The 17768-nt window shown below is 39.5% G+C and overlaps 1 protein-coding gene across 1 annotated transcript in view; it reads right to left on the bottom strand.

Moving 5' to 3' along the window:
• Positions 1-2861: 2861 nt before the first annotated feature.
• The window catches only part of HS6ST3 (heparan sulfate 6-O-sulfotransferase 3), a 625403-nt gene continuing 610496 nt past the window's right edge, over positions 2862-17768 (bottom strand). Inside the window, exon 2 of the mRNA XM_040336107.1 lies at positions 2862-3590. Coding sequence (XP_040192041.1) covers positions 2882-3590 — 709 coding nt within the window. The 3' untranslated portion in view covers positions 2862-2881. The remainder of the gene's footprint in view (positions 3591-17768) is intronic.

Below are 17768 nucleotides of genomic sequence, written 5' to 3'. Positions count from 1 at the left end.
TGCCCGCAAGGTAACCCCTCAGGAGAGCACTTCTCCTAGGGGTTAACTAATGCAGAGAGGATCGCGAGAGCCACCGAGGAACCCCAGAAGAGGATGTTCGGGGCCACTCTGTGCAAAACAAGCTGCACAGTGGAGGTAAGTATGACATGTTTGTTATTTAAAAAAAATAAATAAAATGAAGCTTTAGTATCACTTTAAACTGATTGCAAAGTTTCAAGTTTTTCTTTTTAATAACAAACATGCTATACCTACGTGCTCAGTGCAATGGTTTTATATGGAGCAGCCCCAATCCTCCTCTTCTGAGGTCCCCTGCCAAAACTCTAGGCTTCTCATCTTCTCTATGTGCCACCATAGGAATCTGCTTCCTATGGAGGCACACATGCATGCTATTGACACATACAGTGCAGGTTCCCCCCCCCCCAGCTATTGCCTTGCAGGATTTAATTGACAGCAGTAGGAGCCAATGGCCCTTTGAGGAGAGAAAGAGCTACGCTGCTGCTCTCGGGCACAATGCTGGATCAAGATCGGGGCTCAGGTAAGTATATAGGAGGGCTGGGGGGAGGTGACCATGCAAGTTTTTTTGCGCTGATGCAGAGAATTTTATAAGGGAATAAAACCTTTAACCTTTACAACGACTGTAACTTAGACCCTAGTGATGAAAGCTAATATGTGTGCTTTATACAGAATATTTAGGCATGTACTGTTAAACAAACTTTTTTTAAAGAATGTCTAAAGATGCTACAAATATTGTATAGTTAAAGTAAAGCAAAACAATCTTTACTGATATTGCAGTTTTTATGACATGTGTTATGCTCCTGTTAGTTTTGACTGTATTGAGGAAATCCAGATTATACCTCCTTTTTAGTATGGGTTGAAGTTACAGTATGTGTACAGGAAGTGCTTCCTCAAAAAACTTAAAGCTGAACTCTAGCAAAACTCAGATGAAATTTACACCTCATTTACCTGTCAGAGGGTTTGTATTTCTGTCCACCTCAGCACCTCAGCACCTCAGCACAGTCCTGTCTAGCAGGAGAGGAGATCTGATATTTTCTGCTGTAGTGTCACTTTCACTTACAGGTTTCTTCAGCACCCCCACTCTGTGACTGGACAGTGAAATTAGAAGCAGTACATGGATAAGCTCTTGTCTGTCATACTGGGAATTCCTTTTCTGCAGCATGCTCTTTGCATTGATGCACACCTGTTTGGCTGCTTCCTCCTCACCTGCTCTGAGCTCTACTGTGCAGACTTTACAGTAGGCTTCAGGAGGCAAATGCAAATCGGAATTCAGATACTTACACTGCTTCCTTTTTAAAATACTTTTATTGATGTAGTAACTATTACAAAGCTGCATAAATCCAAGAAGTAAAACCTATATCTTATAGGTAATTTAGACAGTCATTAATAAATCTCTGGTACTAATGAACATATATATATGGGTTCATTGAAGAAAACCTTTGAATACGTTCAAACGTATTTTATCGCAGCATTAAAACATGACAGAGCATCACATTAAATATAAAATTAGTTCTGTTGGCCTATAAAATAAAACAGTGCAAAGAGAACAGAATAGGGTGGGCCAGGGTGGGCCATTTATATGGATCCACCAGGGTGGGCCATTTATATGGATACACCTTAATAAAATGGGAATGGTTGGTGATATTAACTTCCTGTTTGTGGCACATTAGTATATGTAGGGGGGGAAACTTTTCAAGATGGGTGGTGACCATGGCGGCCATTTTGAAGTTGGCCATTTTGAATCCAACTTTTGTTTTTGGTGTATCCATATAAATGGCCCACCCTGTATAGTAACAAATCAGTCATCTTTTCATACTAATAATTAAAGGAACCTGAAATGTGTTTGGTTGCATTAAGTTGCCACACATTATCTATGTTCACTGTTTTTTGCACTTCTGATTGTATCTAGAACTTCCCTAAAGTATAACTCTTTATATATTTTATTTTTCCTTTTCCCTCCCTAAAATCAACTGGACACTTTAAAATAAAATTGTCTTATATATGTCTTATACATATCTTTAAATCTGCATTTTTTTTACGCTGGTCTGTTGACATCATGGATCCCTTCTCTTCTCCTTGGTCCTTCCTTATGGCCAATGTGAGGGCACTCGCATAATGACATGTGAGTGCCACTCTGTCCAGGAGTATTGTGAGCCTAGGCTGTGTGAGTATGCACCTACAAATGGTGTGTCCATCAATGTCTGGGCTCACAAGAAGTGGGTTGAGTGTTATTGACAATCATTCAACCCAGAAGAGGACGGAGAGAGGAGAGAGATGGAGACAATGACAAGTGTGGAGAGGGGGAGTTGTCCTTTTTTTAATACTGGAGGGGAAGGAAGTATTTTGTAATAAAAAAAAGGGAAAGAAACTTTGTGAAACACAACATTTTCTTTTCATTTTATCACACACTGTACACATTGAAAACAAGGTATTTCAATCTACTGCAAAGAAAAGGAAACAAGCAGTTTAAAGAAATCACGATAGTCCATTTGACATCTTCACAATTCTACCTGTGTGTGTGATGCTGACAGTTTACATCTGAAGTTTTAATGTATGATGTCAGCAAAGATCATGTCACAAAATTAAAGTCGTTTCAAGAAGTTTGAAGAATAATGTTTGTATATTATGGTAATATTCCAAAAAATCTAAATGACAATACTGTAAGTGCAATGCATCCAGGAAATACTCAAAAAGTCTTTTACTATCTCCTGTCTTATTGACTTTTTATTCACTTTGAAATAACCACGTTGACGTAATCACTTAGGCTTGAAAAGTTCAAATCGAAAAGATTTAAAAAAATGTTTGATAACAAATGAATGTTCATTACCCTATAGTGTTTTTTTTTAAAATGAAAAACCTGACAAAATCACCATCTTGCCACTTGACTATTGTAATCCTCAGTTGTGGCAGTTTCTGTTGGCCTTTCTTCCTTGTGCAGAATGTGGGATTTATGTTCTCTAAGAAGTCGTCTTTCCTCCTTTCTCTTCTCTCTTTTCCTCTGATGCTCTAATTGTCTGGTGTACTGGAAACGTTGTAGAAAAAGGTCCTTAGCATATTCATACAGTTGCATATCCAAATAATTAAGTTCCTTTATTCTTTCACGAGACCATTTATCAATGTCCACATTTGATGCCCTGGTAGTATTGAACTGCGTAAATGGTGAAATAAACTTGAGATTGAATGTTCTCTCAAACAGGTATTGTGTTTTTCTTTGAAATTCAGTCAAGCCGTAAAAAGCCATATTTTTAAGGTTGTTTTTGGCACTCTGTAGAAGAATGTCATTCCTTTCACTTTCATTCATAAAAGTTAAATTGTAACAGCCAACTAGACTAAGGTCTGCCAGCATGCGGACTTGGCGATTGTTAGCTAGGTTGTAGCTACAGTCCATGAATTCTTGCAGTGTGACTCCAGACCAGTCATCTCCAAGATAACACGTTGGCAGCTCATCTGGGGTGGGGCTTCTTCCATCACAAACATGGAGGGATGCCTTCCAGGTTGCACCTCTCTGGACATGTTTCCATTCACTTAAGTATCTGGACACTGGGTCTCTCAGCATTGTTATATAGTAAAAGTTCCTGTAAGGAGAAATAGGAAAATATTATTCTACCATCAAAAATCCTCATAAAATATTTTATAACTGTGTGTTTTTCTATTGGACAAAAAACAAGTAAATACAGAGCATGCTCATTACGAATTCTACAGAGGGCTAATACAAATTCTTACATTCACATTTTGATACATAAAGTTAAATAAAATGAGCATAAACATTTCTGAAATCCACAACCAAGCTTCTGTTTACAGAGTGTTTTGTAGACACATGTACCGTGGCACAGCTGTGGGTAATACATAATCTAAAATTCCAATAAGAATACAATAAGAATATCTGCATGAAATGTTAGGCAAAATGCATCTAAAATGAAGCTATAATATATTTATGTCAACTGTATTTTATCTTTAGAATCTCAATTCTTATTATTGAAGTGAATTTAAAAAAAATAAAAAACATGATATACAGTACTTACCTGCTCTGTGTAATAGTTTTGCACAGAGCAGCCCTGATCCTTCTCTTCTTGGGTCCCCCACTGATGCTCCTGGCTCCTCATCCCTGCTAAGTTCCACTATAGCAATTTGTTTGCTATGGAAGCACTTGTGCTTGCTCGCTCCTGAGCCAGCTCTATGTGTCCATTGGCAATTCCCCCGATTTCTCCTCACTGCCTGTGATTGACAGCAGCAGGAGCCAATGGCTCACAAATAGCTATTCTTAAAGAAAACAGGATACAGTGGAACCTTAAATTAGGAGCATAATCTGTTCCAGGAGAATGCTCGTAATCCAAAGTATTTGCATATCAAAGCGAGTTTCCCCATTCAAGTCAATGGAAACGATAATAATTTGTTCCGCATTGACTTCAATGCCATGCAATACCGCATGCGGCCAGAGGTGGGGGGTGTCGGAGAGCCTCGGGAACACACGAAAAGGCCCGAGGACAGCTCGGCTGACCTCGGCAAACATCGGAAAGGCTCGGGAATGGCGTATTTCCGAGTCTCCCTTGCCCCCACCTTCCGCTCGGCTCCCACACCCCCACCTCAGGCCAAACGCGGTACGGCACACCACTTTGGCTTGAATCCCACTTGTTTTGCGAGACAACACTCACAAACCGAGTTAGGATTTAAAAAAATACAGTGCTCGTATTGCAAAATGCTCGTTAATTGCGTTACTAGCAATCCGAGGTTCCACTGTACATAAATTAAGTGCATTCCCAAAAGATAATAGAAATGTACCATATACTATTAGTAGTATATCATAAAGTCCATTTGGCTCTAGTATGTGCTAAAAATACTACAATTTCTAAGAACATGAGAAGAACGTGAGATCTCCCATGGCCTATATAGCTTCACACCGTCCTATTTAATACTTGAATTACATTCACTTCAGCCTCTCCCTTGCTCTCCAATATGGCATGATATAAATTCATAATATTCTTCTTCAAATGGTTTTAATAACGTTAAAATGGCTGTAAACCTCAGACATGAAATAAGAACATATCATATCCCTCTATAGTGTATACTAAGCTCTGCTGAGTGTAACTTCAGCTCTCCATCTCCTTTTTTTAAACTCTCTGACAAGCTTTATAAATTCAGCACTATAAATTGAGGTAGAGAAGAGAAGACTGCAGATAACAGGTGTAATTTATGTAGGAGGATTTGTTTCATCTCTGTGTATCACCTGAGGCCAGTCACTTCACTAGGTATATGAAAGGGTTTACAAACACTTAAACTAGCGTTTACTCATGTGTATGTCGTGTATGTCTGCTTATATTTCGTGTTTACAACTACGTATATCTAACTAACTGAAGTATGTGCCAGATTTGTATGGGAGCTATGCAGCGTAAAAACACAAAAATGCTCACATACCAATTAAGATGCCCACATTGGTTGCCTGTTTGAATATTTTGAAAATGAATATCAATATGATGTTTCTCCACATTCCACTGACATGTGTATTAAAGAGACACAGTTGCCTTGCCCATGTAGCGCAAAGTAATAGTGTCTCTGCAAAGGGCTATCCCCCTATTCCCTGTACTCATCTGACCAGCACCGCCTCACCACTCCTTGCTCATCCACAACCGGTACTGAAATTATTGGTGTTAGTGGCTCAGGTTATGTGCTGCTCCATACCAGAAAGCTCTGGGTATTGTCGCCAACTGCAGAAAACGAAAGATCAGTAGGGATGGGTCGAATACCCCCCCCCCGGTTCGTTTTGCACCAGTTTTAATAATGCTCGATTTACAATATGTAGTATAATAATAAAGCATTAGTTAGAGCTAATTTGGCTTGTTGGAAAATGGTAATTAAGGAATGGGAAATAAAATAAACCTAGCATTGCAAAGTAAATTTTTAAGAGAAAATTTACTTAAATCATATTAGATGTCGGGCATTTGACGTATGATTGTGTGTGCATTGTGAATACTTTAGGTTTTGCTACTTTTTGTGTTATTTTCACTTTTTCTGTTTTATTTTGACATTTGATTTACTCACAGTAGCACGAGGGACATACTCTCTTTACATTGATGGTACTTGAATTGTCATATAGTAAGTGTTTATAGTATTTAGGACTACAGTATTATTACATGGAATTGATAATACCAGGGAAAGTTGAAAGTGCACCTTTGATGTTATGAATTAAGCCCTGTACACACGATCGGATATCTGATGGAATCTAATCCGATGGATTTTTTCGTCGGATATCATCAGTCTTGCCTACACACCATCGGTCAAAAATCCGACCGTGTCCAAACGCGGTGTCGGAAAACACTACGACGTGCTGAGAAAAATGAAGTTCAATGCTTCCGAGCATGCGTCAACTTGATTCTGAGCATGCATGGATTTTTGACCGATGGACTTCCACACAGCGTTTTTTTATCCATAGGAACATTTTAAAACATGTTCTTTTTTTTTTCACTGATGGAAAACAATCCGTTTTCATCAGACAAACCGATCGTGTATACAGGGCTTAAGTCTGATTGTGTGAATAGCCACCAGGGTTGCCACATGTTATTGAAGTTGGTATTATTTTCTTTTTTCATTGATAGGATTTCTTCCATTTTGTAGGTATCATTGACTCTGTCTATCCAATCCTTGACTCTCAGAATGTGGGTGGATTTCCAGTGCAGGGGAATGAGGGTCTAGGCTGCGTTTAAGAGGTGCCTGGTGAGGGTTTTCTTGTACTTACTAAGTGTATAAGAGTTAATATTAATTAAGCAGGCTGCAGCATTAAGATTTAGTTTAGTTTCAGTGATGTGTTTAATCCAATTTATGACTTTTCGCCAATAGTCAAGGATTGGGAACAGTTCCACCAGATGTGTAGAAATGTGCCTATATCTGTACCACATCTCCAACATGTATCAGAGATCATTGGGAACCACTTACTGGCCTTCTGTGGTGTCACATATCGCTGAGTCAATATTTTATACAAAGTTTTGTAAGATTTTGTGCTTAGTGAGAGCTTGTGGGCTAAAATACATGCCCTTTTCCATTCAGAATTGCTAATTCTGATTCCAAGATCTAGTTCCCAGTTTTCTCTGTTTGTTGTTGTCTTTGTGGTTTGACTGGTTCAACCATGAATATGCAAGGGTGGTTGTTTTTAGTACTGGGGATCTTTTGTAGCAGATAGATTCCAAGGGTGTCATAGGTAAGCAATATGAAGCCTTGTATTTACTGTTCAGCAGGAAATCTTTCATTTACATGTAAAACCAAAAGCCAGGAAATGAGTCTCCGTATTCATCTTGGAGTGAGTCGAATGTTCTAATCTTATATCAGAGGAGACAGTGAGCTGCTAGGAGATAGGAACTATATTTAGGTTTCGGAAGCCTTCTTTGATTTAGACCAGGTATAAAATCAGGGTTGTTGGCAAACGGTGTTAGGAGTCCTGGTATTGAAGCTAGTTTTTGTGGCGAGACGATCTTGTGTAATATATCTATGGTGGTAGTAATCAATGGATGTTTTGTGTTTCGGGGTGATTTAGAGTGGAGTGTCCAGGGGTAATAGAGTATCTGTTTGTTGTGGGAAAGTTCTAGTTGTACCCAGTCTTTATTATTACCGTGGCAGTGCCAGTCAATGAGTCTGGTGAGATGAGTTGCGTGATAGTATTTTTTTAAATCTGGAAGACCTATGCCCCCTTTATTTTTTGGGAGGGTGAACAGGGTAAAGTTTATTCTAGATTTTATATCTGCCCATAAGAACTGTCTTTGAAGGCCTACAAGTTTGGTAAAAATATTAGTTGGGAATTTGTATGGGTAAGGCATTGAACAATTTTTATTGAATTTAGTAAAGGTTTGAAATTGGCTTTGTAGATGGATTCAATGTTCGGTGTAAGGTTAATCCCCAAATATTTGAGAGTGTTTTGTTCCCACTTAGGTGTAATTTATTTTTGTCAGGTTTAATTGGTCGGAGGATAGGGTAAGGTTAAGTGCTTCAGATTTGTTTTGGTTGATTTGTAGTTTAACCACTTACCCCCCGGACCATATTGCTGCCCAAAGACCAGAGTACTTTTTGCGATTCGGGACTGCGTCGCTTTAACAGACAATTGCGCGGTCGTGCGACGTGGCTCCCAAACAAAATTGGCGTCCTTTTTTTCCCACAAATAGAGCTTTCTTTTGGTGGTATTTGACCACCTCTGCGTTTTTTATTTTTTGCGCTATAAACAAAAATAGAACGACAATTTTGAAAAAAATGAATATTTTTTACTTTTTGCTGTAATAAATATCCCCCAAAAATATATAAAAAAACATTTTTTTTTCCTCAGTTTAGGCCGATACGTATTCTTCTACATATTTTTCGTAAAAAAAAATCGCAATAAGCGTTTATTGATTGGTTTGCGCAAAAGTTATAGCGTTTACAAAATAGGGGGTATTTTTATGGCATTTTTATTAATATTTTTTTTACTAGTAATGGCGGCGATCAGCGATTTTTTTTTCGGTATTGCGACATTATGGCGGACACTTCGGACATTTTTGACACATTTTTGGGACCATTGGCATTTTTATAGCGATCAGTGCTATAAAAATGCATTAGATTACTATAAAAATGCCACTGGCAGTGAAGGGGTTAACACTAGGGGGCGGGGAAGGGGTTAAGTATGCCTGGGTGTGTTCTTACTGTGGGGGGGGGGGGGGGCCTCACTAGGGGAAACACTGATCCTCGGTTCATACATTGTATGAACCGAAGAAAAGCATTTCCCCTGCTGACAGGAACGAGAGCTGTGTGTTTACACACACAGCTCCCGTTCCCCGCTCTGTACCGAGCGATCGCGTGTGCCCGGCGGCGATCGCGCCCGCCGGGCACACGCACGGGAGTCGGGGGCGAGCGGGGGGCGCGCGCGCGCGCCTCCGGCGGCTCGCGTGCGCCCCTAGTGGCGGCTAAAAGGTAGGACGTCATAATACGTGATCTCGCCTAGGAGAGCCACCTTGTGGACGTATTATGACGGTGCGGCGACGGCAAGTGGTTAAAATTTATCCAAATGTTTTAATTTTTTTATTGAGGTTAGGGATGGAGACGTGGGGGTTGGGTAAGGAAAAATAGGAGATCGTCCGCAAAGGCTGCTATTTTGTATTCTCTGTTATTTACTTGAAAACCATGGCTATCAATAGCTAAGTTAATAGTTCTAATGAGTGGTTCCAGTGTTAGAATAAAGAGAAGTGGTGACAGAGGGCATCCCTGGTGCATGTTGATCGGGTCTGATAGGATATTATTTATTTTGATTTTGGCTTGAGGATTTTGGTAAAGGGCCCCTATCCAGTTTAGCATGTTGTTATCCAGGCCAATGTATGAGCATGTGGTGAACATATAGTCCCACAAGACTCTATCAAAGGCCTTTTCAGCATCTGTGGACAGCAAAATACCTTTGATCTTTTAGTTCCTTGCGTAGTGGATTAAGTTCAGCATTTTAGTTATGTTGTCCCTGGCTTCCCTACCTGGCATGAAGCCAACTTGCTCTGGGCCTATGATTTTGGATAGGAGGGGTTTCATCTTGTTTGCAAGGATTTTAGCTAGTAGTTTTAGGTCCACATTGAGGAGGGAGATGGGTCTAAAGTTAGTGCATTCTGTTTGATATTTGTCTGGTTTTGGGACTACTGCTATCAGCAACGTATATTGTTTATTGTCAGGAATCCCAAAATCCTTGAAAGTGCTTTCAGCAAGGTTCAACAAAAAAACAAGGAGAAAATAAATGCTCTGAGCATTAAATTGCCCTTTGGAAGCATAATTTCATTAGTCCTACAAAGGTTTTATGCAGCAAACAAATGCATTGTTTGCAGCCTGTTAACTGCTTGCCGACCAGCTGCCGCAGTCATACAGCGGCAGGTCGGCTCTGCTGGGCGAGATCACGTAGATCTACGTCAGCTTTTTTTCAAAATTGTCGCTATATTTTTGTTTATAGCGCAAAAACTAAAAACCGCAGAGGTGATCAAATACCACCAAAAGAAATCTCTATTTGTGGGGAAAAAAGGATGTCAATTTTGTTTGGGAGCCACGTTGCACGACCGCGCAATTGTCAGTTAAAGCAACGCAGTGCAGAATCGCAAAAAGTGGCCTGGTCTTTGACCAGCAATATGGTCCGGGGCTTAAGTGGTTAATTGTCCAGCCACAGTGTCATGTCTGTTTCATCTTAAACGGACCTGAAAATTTGGTGCGTTATAGGAAACATTTGGGAATGTCTATTGTGCCTAAACAGTACACTGAAAATGTAGCTTTTTTTCTGAAAAATAGCATTACACTTCTTGGTATGTGAGGGTGCCTAAGCAAATAGTTTCAAATCTGCAGTGTGAGATCATCTAAGGCACTGCTGTCTGGGACTGTTAGTTTCAGATTTGGAGATGTTACTACTGTGCTGCTTGCGGGAGAGGAATGTACATTTCATACATTTCTCTGCTCCTGCTAAATTCATTCTGTGGATCATTGCTTTGTGAACTGCTGTTTTTGAATATTTACCTCACAGGTCATTAAAAGGTAGCTCTGACATGAGAAACATAGCCTTGCTACTCCACCAAAATAGCTGCCTCTATCCAGCAACACAATACAGAACAAGGCATAATAAGTTAGTAATGGAGAAAATATCAGCTGCAGAGGGCCACATGAAATACTGAGGACTAGTGCTGTGTGCTCTGTTTGCAGAGTTCTGGTCCTCTGCCTGCAGAACTTACAGAGTTCAGGCCCTCTTTAAACCCTGGCCAAATGTAGTCAAATTATCCAAGCGTAAAATCAGTGGGGAGTAGTGACCACAGAGCCCACATAAATATTTCAACAGTCAGACTCTAGAACTCCTTTTCAGCTTTTACTTAAACCTGTTCAGCTTTAGCACTTGAATACCCCTCATGGGCCACAGAAATTTTGAAAATTGTATTTTGGTACAAATAAGACTTCTCTATTTTGTTTTCTTAGCAATCTGCAGTCAAAGGATGTAACTAAATGAAAACTAAAATAAAATAAAATTATAGTTTGACCAGTATTTTACACTGAGCAGAGTTTTAAAATAACAAAAGTCCGTAATGTTGTACATTTTTTGTGTTTTTTTTAAATGTGTCATTTAAAAATTAAATAACAAATAGAAGAAAAGCTTGAAAACAAATAAAATATAGAAAAATTTATTAGCAGCAAAAAACAAAAGAAAACAAAAAAACAACAATAAAATAAAACTAAAACTAAGGATGAAGGAGTTAAAGAGTATGGGCCAGATTCAGGTACAATAGCGCTGGTGTAACGTAAGCCGTTTACGTTACACCGCCGCAAGTTTTCAGTTTTAGTGCCCGATCCGCAAAGCACTTACCTGGAAACTTGCGGCGGTGTATCGTAAATACGTCCAGCGCAAGGCGGTCCAAATCGAATGGGCGGGTAACATTTAAATTAGGCGCACTCCCGCGCCGGACCTACTGCGCATTTTTCCGTTTCGTAACTCCCGCCGTGCTTTGCGCGAAGTGACGTAATTTTTTCGAACGGCGACACTCGTAGTGTACTTCCGTATTCCCGGACGTGTTACGCAAACGACGTGAAATTTTAAATTTCGACGCGGGAACGACGGCCATACTTTAGACAGCAAAACATTTGCTGACTAAAGTTAAGGCACCCAAAACGACGACTAACTTTGCGACGGGAAACTAGACTAGCGGCGACGTAGCGAACGCGAAAAACCACCGTGGATCGCCGTAACTCCTAATTTGCATACCCGACGCTGGTTTACGACGCAAACTCCCCCCAGCGGCGGCCGCGGTACTGCATCCTAAGATCCGACAGTGTAAAACAATTACACCTGTCGGATCTTAGGGATATCTATGCGTAACTGATTCTATGAATCAGTCGCATAGATACTCTGAGAGATACGACGGAGTATCTGAGATACTCCGTCGTATCTCCTTTGTGAATCTGGGCCTATGTTTTTCAACATTTTATATTCCTGTGTCTGTTGTACCATATTTGTGAAATTATTTGTGATCCTGCCAGAACCCCTGTTTTCCTATTTTAAACTGATCATGCCAGGCACAGAAGCACATCCTTTCTACAGAGGTCCATTTCTAGCTGTGATGGGAGCACAGCCTGCCTGTCCTCCAATGGCCAAGACTTGTGCTGATGCACTCCACTGCACAGCTCTTTTCTGGGAAGATAAGTGTACTGCGTTTTCTCTGCCTCTTGGTGATACATCCCCTGCAAAAAACTCTTTAAGCACCTTATGTAGCTGACGACAGAAGTCATGCATTCATGGTATTTATAATGTGTATATACAGACACACACACAAATGTTTTTCCTTGCATTTCTATTTTAAATTGAATGGATTTTTTTTATGGGGTAAGAGTTCACATATACTTTAGTTAGGGCTTCATGTGGACTGTGCTTGGACCCTTATAAGAAAAAAATGTAAGAGTTGTGGAAGTTTTCTTTGTATTCATATATGGGATGGTTAGAAGGGAGGGCTCTTGATATGGCAGTGGTGATAAATAGGTAGACAGCCCTTTGAGGATCCCAATTAAAGGCAGATTAAGCCAGCAGAGATAGTACTTTTGAATTGCAGTGAGCTAGACCAATCATTTTGCAGATGGCCAGTTTTCTCCCGACTAAGGATCAGATTTGGGTTTAAGTTGAACTGGGCTAACTGTTGAATAAACTGTCCATATTTGGCCACTTTGCCTGTCCCTATCCCTAGCTGTTAGATTGTAAGCAAACAGCTAGAGATTCTGGGTGACATCTTATTTTAAATATGGTCATGACCATACTTGGTAAATAATGTCACTGAGAATCTCCAGGGCTGCCATTTACATTAGAACATTAAAGCAGTGCAGAGTATTCTGTCCCAGGAATAGTGGTGGGCAGTGATTCATAATCAGACAGCAAGTTAACAACGTGGGAGCGAAACATTGTCAGATGGTAGATCATTGTGGCTGATATGGATTTACATCACTGGACAATGTGACTGATGATGGATGCCTAATGTATTTTTTTTGGCCAATGAAGGTGTCTGTGTGTTTTCTATACTTTCGACTTATTTGGGGGGAAAACAAATTACCCTGTACTCATTGGCCTGGGAGAGGGTGACTATCTGGGGGGCTATATTCTGAAAGGTTGAAAATGAGGTGTAATTCCGCGCCAAAATACTGGATGTGAATTGGTGCAATCACTCCGTGCAATTATTTAATTAATTGTGAGCAGCTCCTCTAGAACAAATAATGTGTAATTTGAGCAATAGAATGTAGGTGTGAGAGAGGGCGCTAAAATGGTGAAAGGTCTGCCACTTGGGACACCCTACGGTGATAATCCCAGTGTGGCAAAAACTGTGGTACAATTAAATATAATATACCATAAAAAAAACTATATGCAAAATAAACGCTCAATTTGTGACAACAATAATTTACATCTCTATTAGATGCATATGGAAGTGCAAATTATATTAATAACAAGCTAATTGGTGACAAATATGTGAGCAAAAAAGTCAATAATGGCAAAAAAGCTCCACAATACAGTCCAGAAACAACAAGTGCTAGAGATCCAAAATATAAAGGAATGTATAAAAAATAAATCAGTGCCTCTTGATTGGCGCTAATGGAACACAGTCTCTAAAAATCGCTTTGTGAAAGAACTTTGTGAAAGCGATTTTTAGAGACTGTGTTCCATTAGCGCCAATCAAGAGGCACTGATTTATTTTTTATACATTCCTTTATATTTTGGATCTCTAGCACTTGTTGTTTCTGGACTGTATTGTGGAGCTTTTTTGCCATTATTGACTTTTTTGCTCACATATTTGTCACCAATTAGCTTGTTATTAATATAATTTGCACTTCCATATGCATCTAATAGAGATGTAAATTATTGTTGTCACATATTGAGCGTTTATTTTGCATATAGGTTTTTTTATGGTATATTATATTTAATTGTACCACAGTTTTTGCCACACTGGGATTATCACCGTAGGGTGTCCCAAGTGGCAGACCTTTCACCATTTTAGCGCCCTCTCTCACACCTATATTCTGAAAGGGGCTTAGGAAGATGTGGGGAAAAGGCTCCTGTCCCTCAATATTGGGATAAAGTATCATGCAGGGAGGGGGATCAATGGGGGATCCATCAATGACCTGCCATCTTACAATTTTTTCCCCACTGCACTACAACCACTAAATTACAGATCCCTGGTACTACAGTAATGTAAACACAAGGCCAAGGATCCTAAATGTTGTCATTGACAAAAAATGATAATGACAGCTTCAAGACATGTTATTTAAAGGATTTGTGTACAGGCATACCCCACTTTTAAATACACAATGGGGTTTCTTTACTATCACTGGAAAGTGAAAAATCAGGCTCATGTCTGCATAGAAACCAATGAGCTTCCAGGTTTTATTACCAAAGCTTAAATGAACAAGCTGGGGTAAGAAGCTCATTGGTTTCTATGCAGATGTGAGCCTGATTTTGCACTTTCCAGCTATAGTAAATAAGCCCCACTGTGTGCTTAAAAGTGGGGTATGCCTGTATTTGTTAAATTGTCTTTTAAGTCGCAAGAAAAGATCTCTTACCACTAAATGTTTTTTTAATTTTTTTTATTTGTGATGTTTCTAATTTTACATTTTAAAGAGATGATTGGGAAAGGATTGGGCAGTGTAAGGTATCCCTAGGAGAACTCATTGCAAAATCTATTTGTGATAGATAAGGAACGAGAGTAATAACTGTATGTCTGCATCTTATGTTCATACCAGAGGGGGAGATGGATGTCTCACCTTCCATCATTCATGTTGACACATACTCCCATCTTTGGCCATCCTAAGAAGTGACTACATCTTACAATCGCTGCTGCTGGTTTGACAAATAAAAGTTCCAGCGTAAACATTTCTTTTCTCACAGCTACAATAATATTATAGCAATTATTATGCTTGTCATTTTGCCCTGACATTTACCACCTTAAAATGCCCATTTTGTAAATTATGTTTAAGCATTCGGTTTTTGCTGAACTGACCTGGCTGACAATGCTGCTACATGTGTTCACGTTCTTCCCTATTTATGATAACATTTTTTTTATGTCAAAATTAATTATACAATTACATAGCAGAAATAAGAAAGTGTGCACAATGAAAAAACAAAAACAAAAACAAAGGCATTGAAAATAGGAAATTAAATGACTTTAATGTAGTTTGAAGGTATGTAATTTGCCACATGCACATGGCAATATGACTAACCTAACAATAAAAATAGATTAAACCCATACATCACAGGACTGCAGTTGCAAATATGTGAAGTTTAATCTAAACATACAGGACACAGCACATTAAAACCAAGGCAATTAAATGAATTATAGAAAAACTATGAATAATTAAACTGGGTCAAGTAAATTGTTGTGTATGCTATGGAATATATGCATAAATGTTTACTTTTAAAACAGTTCGAACTCTATAAAACTGACCGTGTATCTGCACCAGTGACCAATGTCTCTCACTTATTTCCTTGTCCCCTTTGCCTGACTTGGTAACCTTTCTTTGTAGATCTGTACAACTTGTCTTTGTTTCTCTGTATTTGCCCATGATTCTCTAGAACTGGCATTGGGAAAAGGGAGTCTAGGTCTCATCAAGTCTTGCAAGTCTGAAAATGGGCGCGCCTACTTCTTCACCACTTACTTCCTTTTTCTCATTTTCCTAAGTTAGCTGATAAATGTTAGGTCTCAGGTAATATCACAACTTGCTGCAATCAGAGCGGACATTTAGTTAATAAAAAAGTTCAGTAGATTTCTTGGAAGGATTTTTTTATTTGCAGGGACACAGAGTACTCTCTGAAAATGCCATTAATATGTGATTATTTCAATTTGTATTGAAAAACAACAGCCTTGCCCATGCCAGATAATTGCCCTTTCTGTTGGGAGCAGTGAATATGTTTCTACCACTAGTTAATCTTGTGATCTGTTGGTGGGTGGTTTTACTCAAGTGTAGTGTTCACTAGGGATGAGCCGAACACCCCACCGTTCGGTTCGCACCAGAACCTTCGAACGGACCGACCGTTCGCGCGAACATTTAGAACCCCATTGACGTCTATGGGACTCAACGTTCGAATTTAAAAGTGCTCATTTTAAAGCCTAATATGCAAGTTATTGTCGTAAAACGTCTTTGAGAACCCGGGTCTTGCCCCAGAGAACATGTATCAATGGAAAAAAAGTTTTAAAAACGGTCGTTTTTTTCTGGAGCAGTGATTTTAATGATGCTTAAATAAAAAAATAAAAAATCCTTTAAATATTGTACCTGCTGGGTGTCTATAGTATGCCTGTTAAAACATCTTTGAGAACCCGGTTCTTGCCCCAGGGAACATGTATCAATGGAAAAAAAGTTTTAAAAACTGTTTTTTCTGGAGCAGTGATTTTAATGATGCTTAAATAAAAAAAATAAAAAATGAAAATGTCCTTTAAATATTGTACCTATAGTATTCCTGTGAAGTGGCACGTGTTTAGAACTGTCCCTGCACAAAATGAGATTACTATAAGAAAAAAGTAATTTAAAACTGCTTGGGCTTTAATGTAATGTCTGGTCCCTGCAATATGGATGAAAATCATTGAGAAAAATAGCACAGACACAGACAGTACACACACCACATAGCTTTAGGTGCACACTGCAGAGGACACGGGCAGTACACACTATGTAGCATTAGGTGCAATCTGCAGAGGACAAAGAACACAGTGATCTCAGAGCACGTCGGTTGCGTGCCGCAGTGGGAACGGTTCTGTGGGGACGTCATATGACGCCCTCCCAGAACTGGACGAGCTGTAGCCATCATTTGGCTATAACGCAGTTGGCAAGTGGCTAAACAAATAAAAGTTCAATAAAACAAACAGTTGCTCTTGCAGGGGTTCCCATCGTAACATTTGGAAAACAAACAAAAATAAATTACTTAGCCTCTTGGCTTTGTTATCCAGCCCTGCTGCTCCGGCTCTAACCTCAGGCCTCTGGTTTGGTCCCACAGACTAACTCTTGCACAAACTCTTCACTTCTGTCTCTGGCACTCTCAGCTGTCTCACAGCTTTCTCTTTCATGCAACTCTCTGCTGCTCTGGCCCTGAAGCTTAGGGCATCTGTGTGTTCCATCACAGACTCCACCAAGACATGCACACCTCTGACTTTTCCTGCAACCTCACAGACTCTTTGGGAGGGTGAAACCCAAAAATACTGTTATGTCCTAGATTATAACAGGTGTGCACCCCTACACACTCAGCCTACTGGTCTCTGGCAAGATCCAGGCACAGGATTGGAGGCTTCTTACCATCCAAAGCTCTTCAATGCCTACAAGCTTCAGATCCTAATGAGGGGATTGCAACACCCAGAGAAAACCAGAGAGGGTGAATCTACCTAATGGAAGCACAGACAGCTATAAAAATAATATAGGTGTTCTAATCCCTCTTTCCTCTATGCAAAACAAAAAGTTTTGCTTTTAGTTGTACTTTAATTCCACTTATCCTGCAAAAGGCTTTACAATCCATAAACCAGCATATCATTATAGACCAAACATGACATGCATATGATGTGTAGTTCTCATATGGCGTCTAATGCATTTTACTAGCCTTCTGGACCTTGCGATAAAATCATAATTGGTATCTAACTGAGCTGTATCTTCTTCTACATCAATATAACCATTGTAACTCCATTACACTAGAAATCATGGAATATGTAAGAAAGCTGGTTGTGAGAGTTCATCCATAGGTCAGTACCCCAACATAACAGTTGTGCATTCCTAAACTGCACGCCAGACCA

The sequence above is a fragment of the Rana temporaria genome, chromosome 2, assembly GCF_905171775.1.
Source record: "Rana temporaria chromosome 2, aRanTem1.1, whole genome shotgun sequence".
Classification (NCBI taxonomy): domain Eukaryota; kingdom Metazoa; phylum Chordata; class Amphibia; order Anura; family Ranidae; genus Rana; species Rana temporaria.
This window is presented reverse-complemented; position numbering and strand designations above follow the sequence as displayed.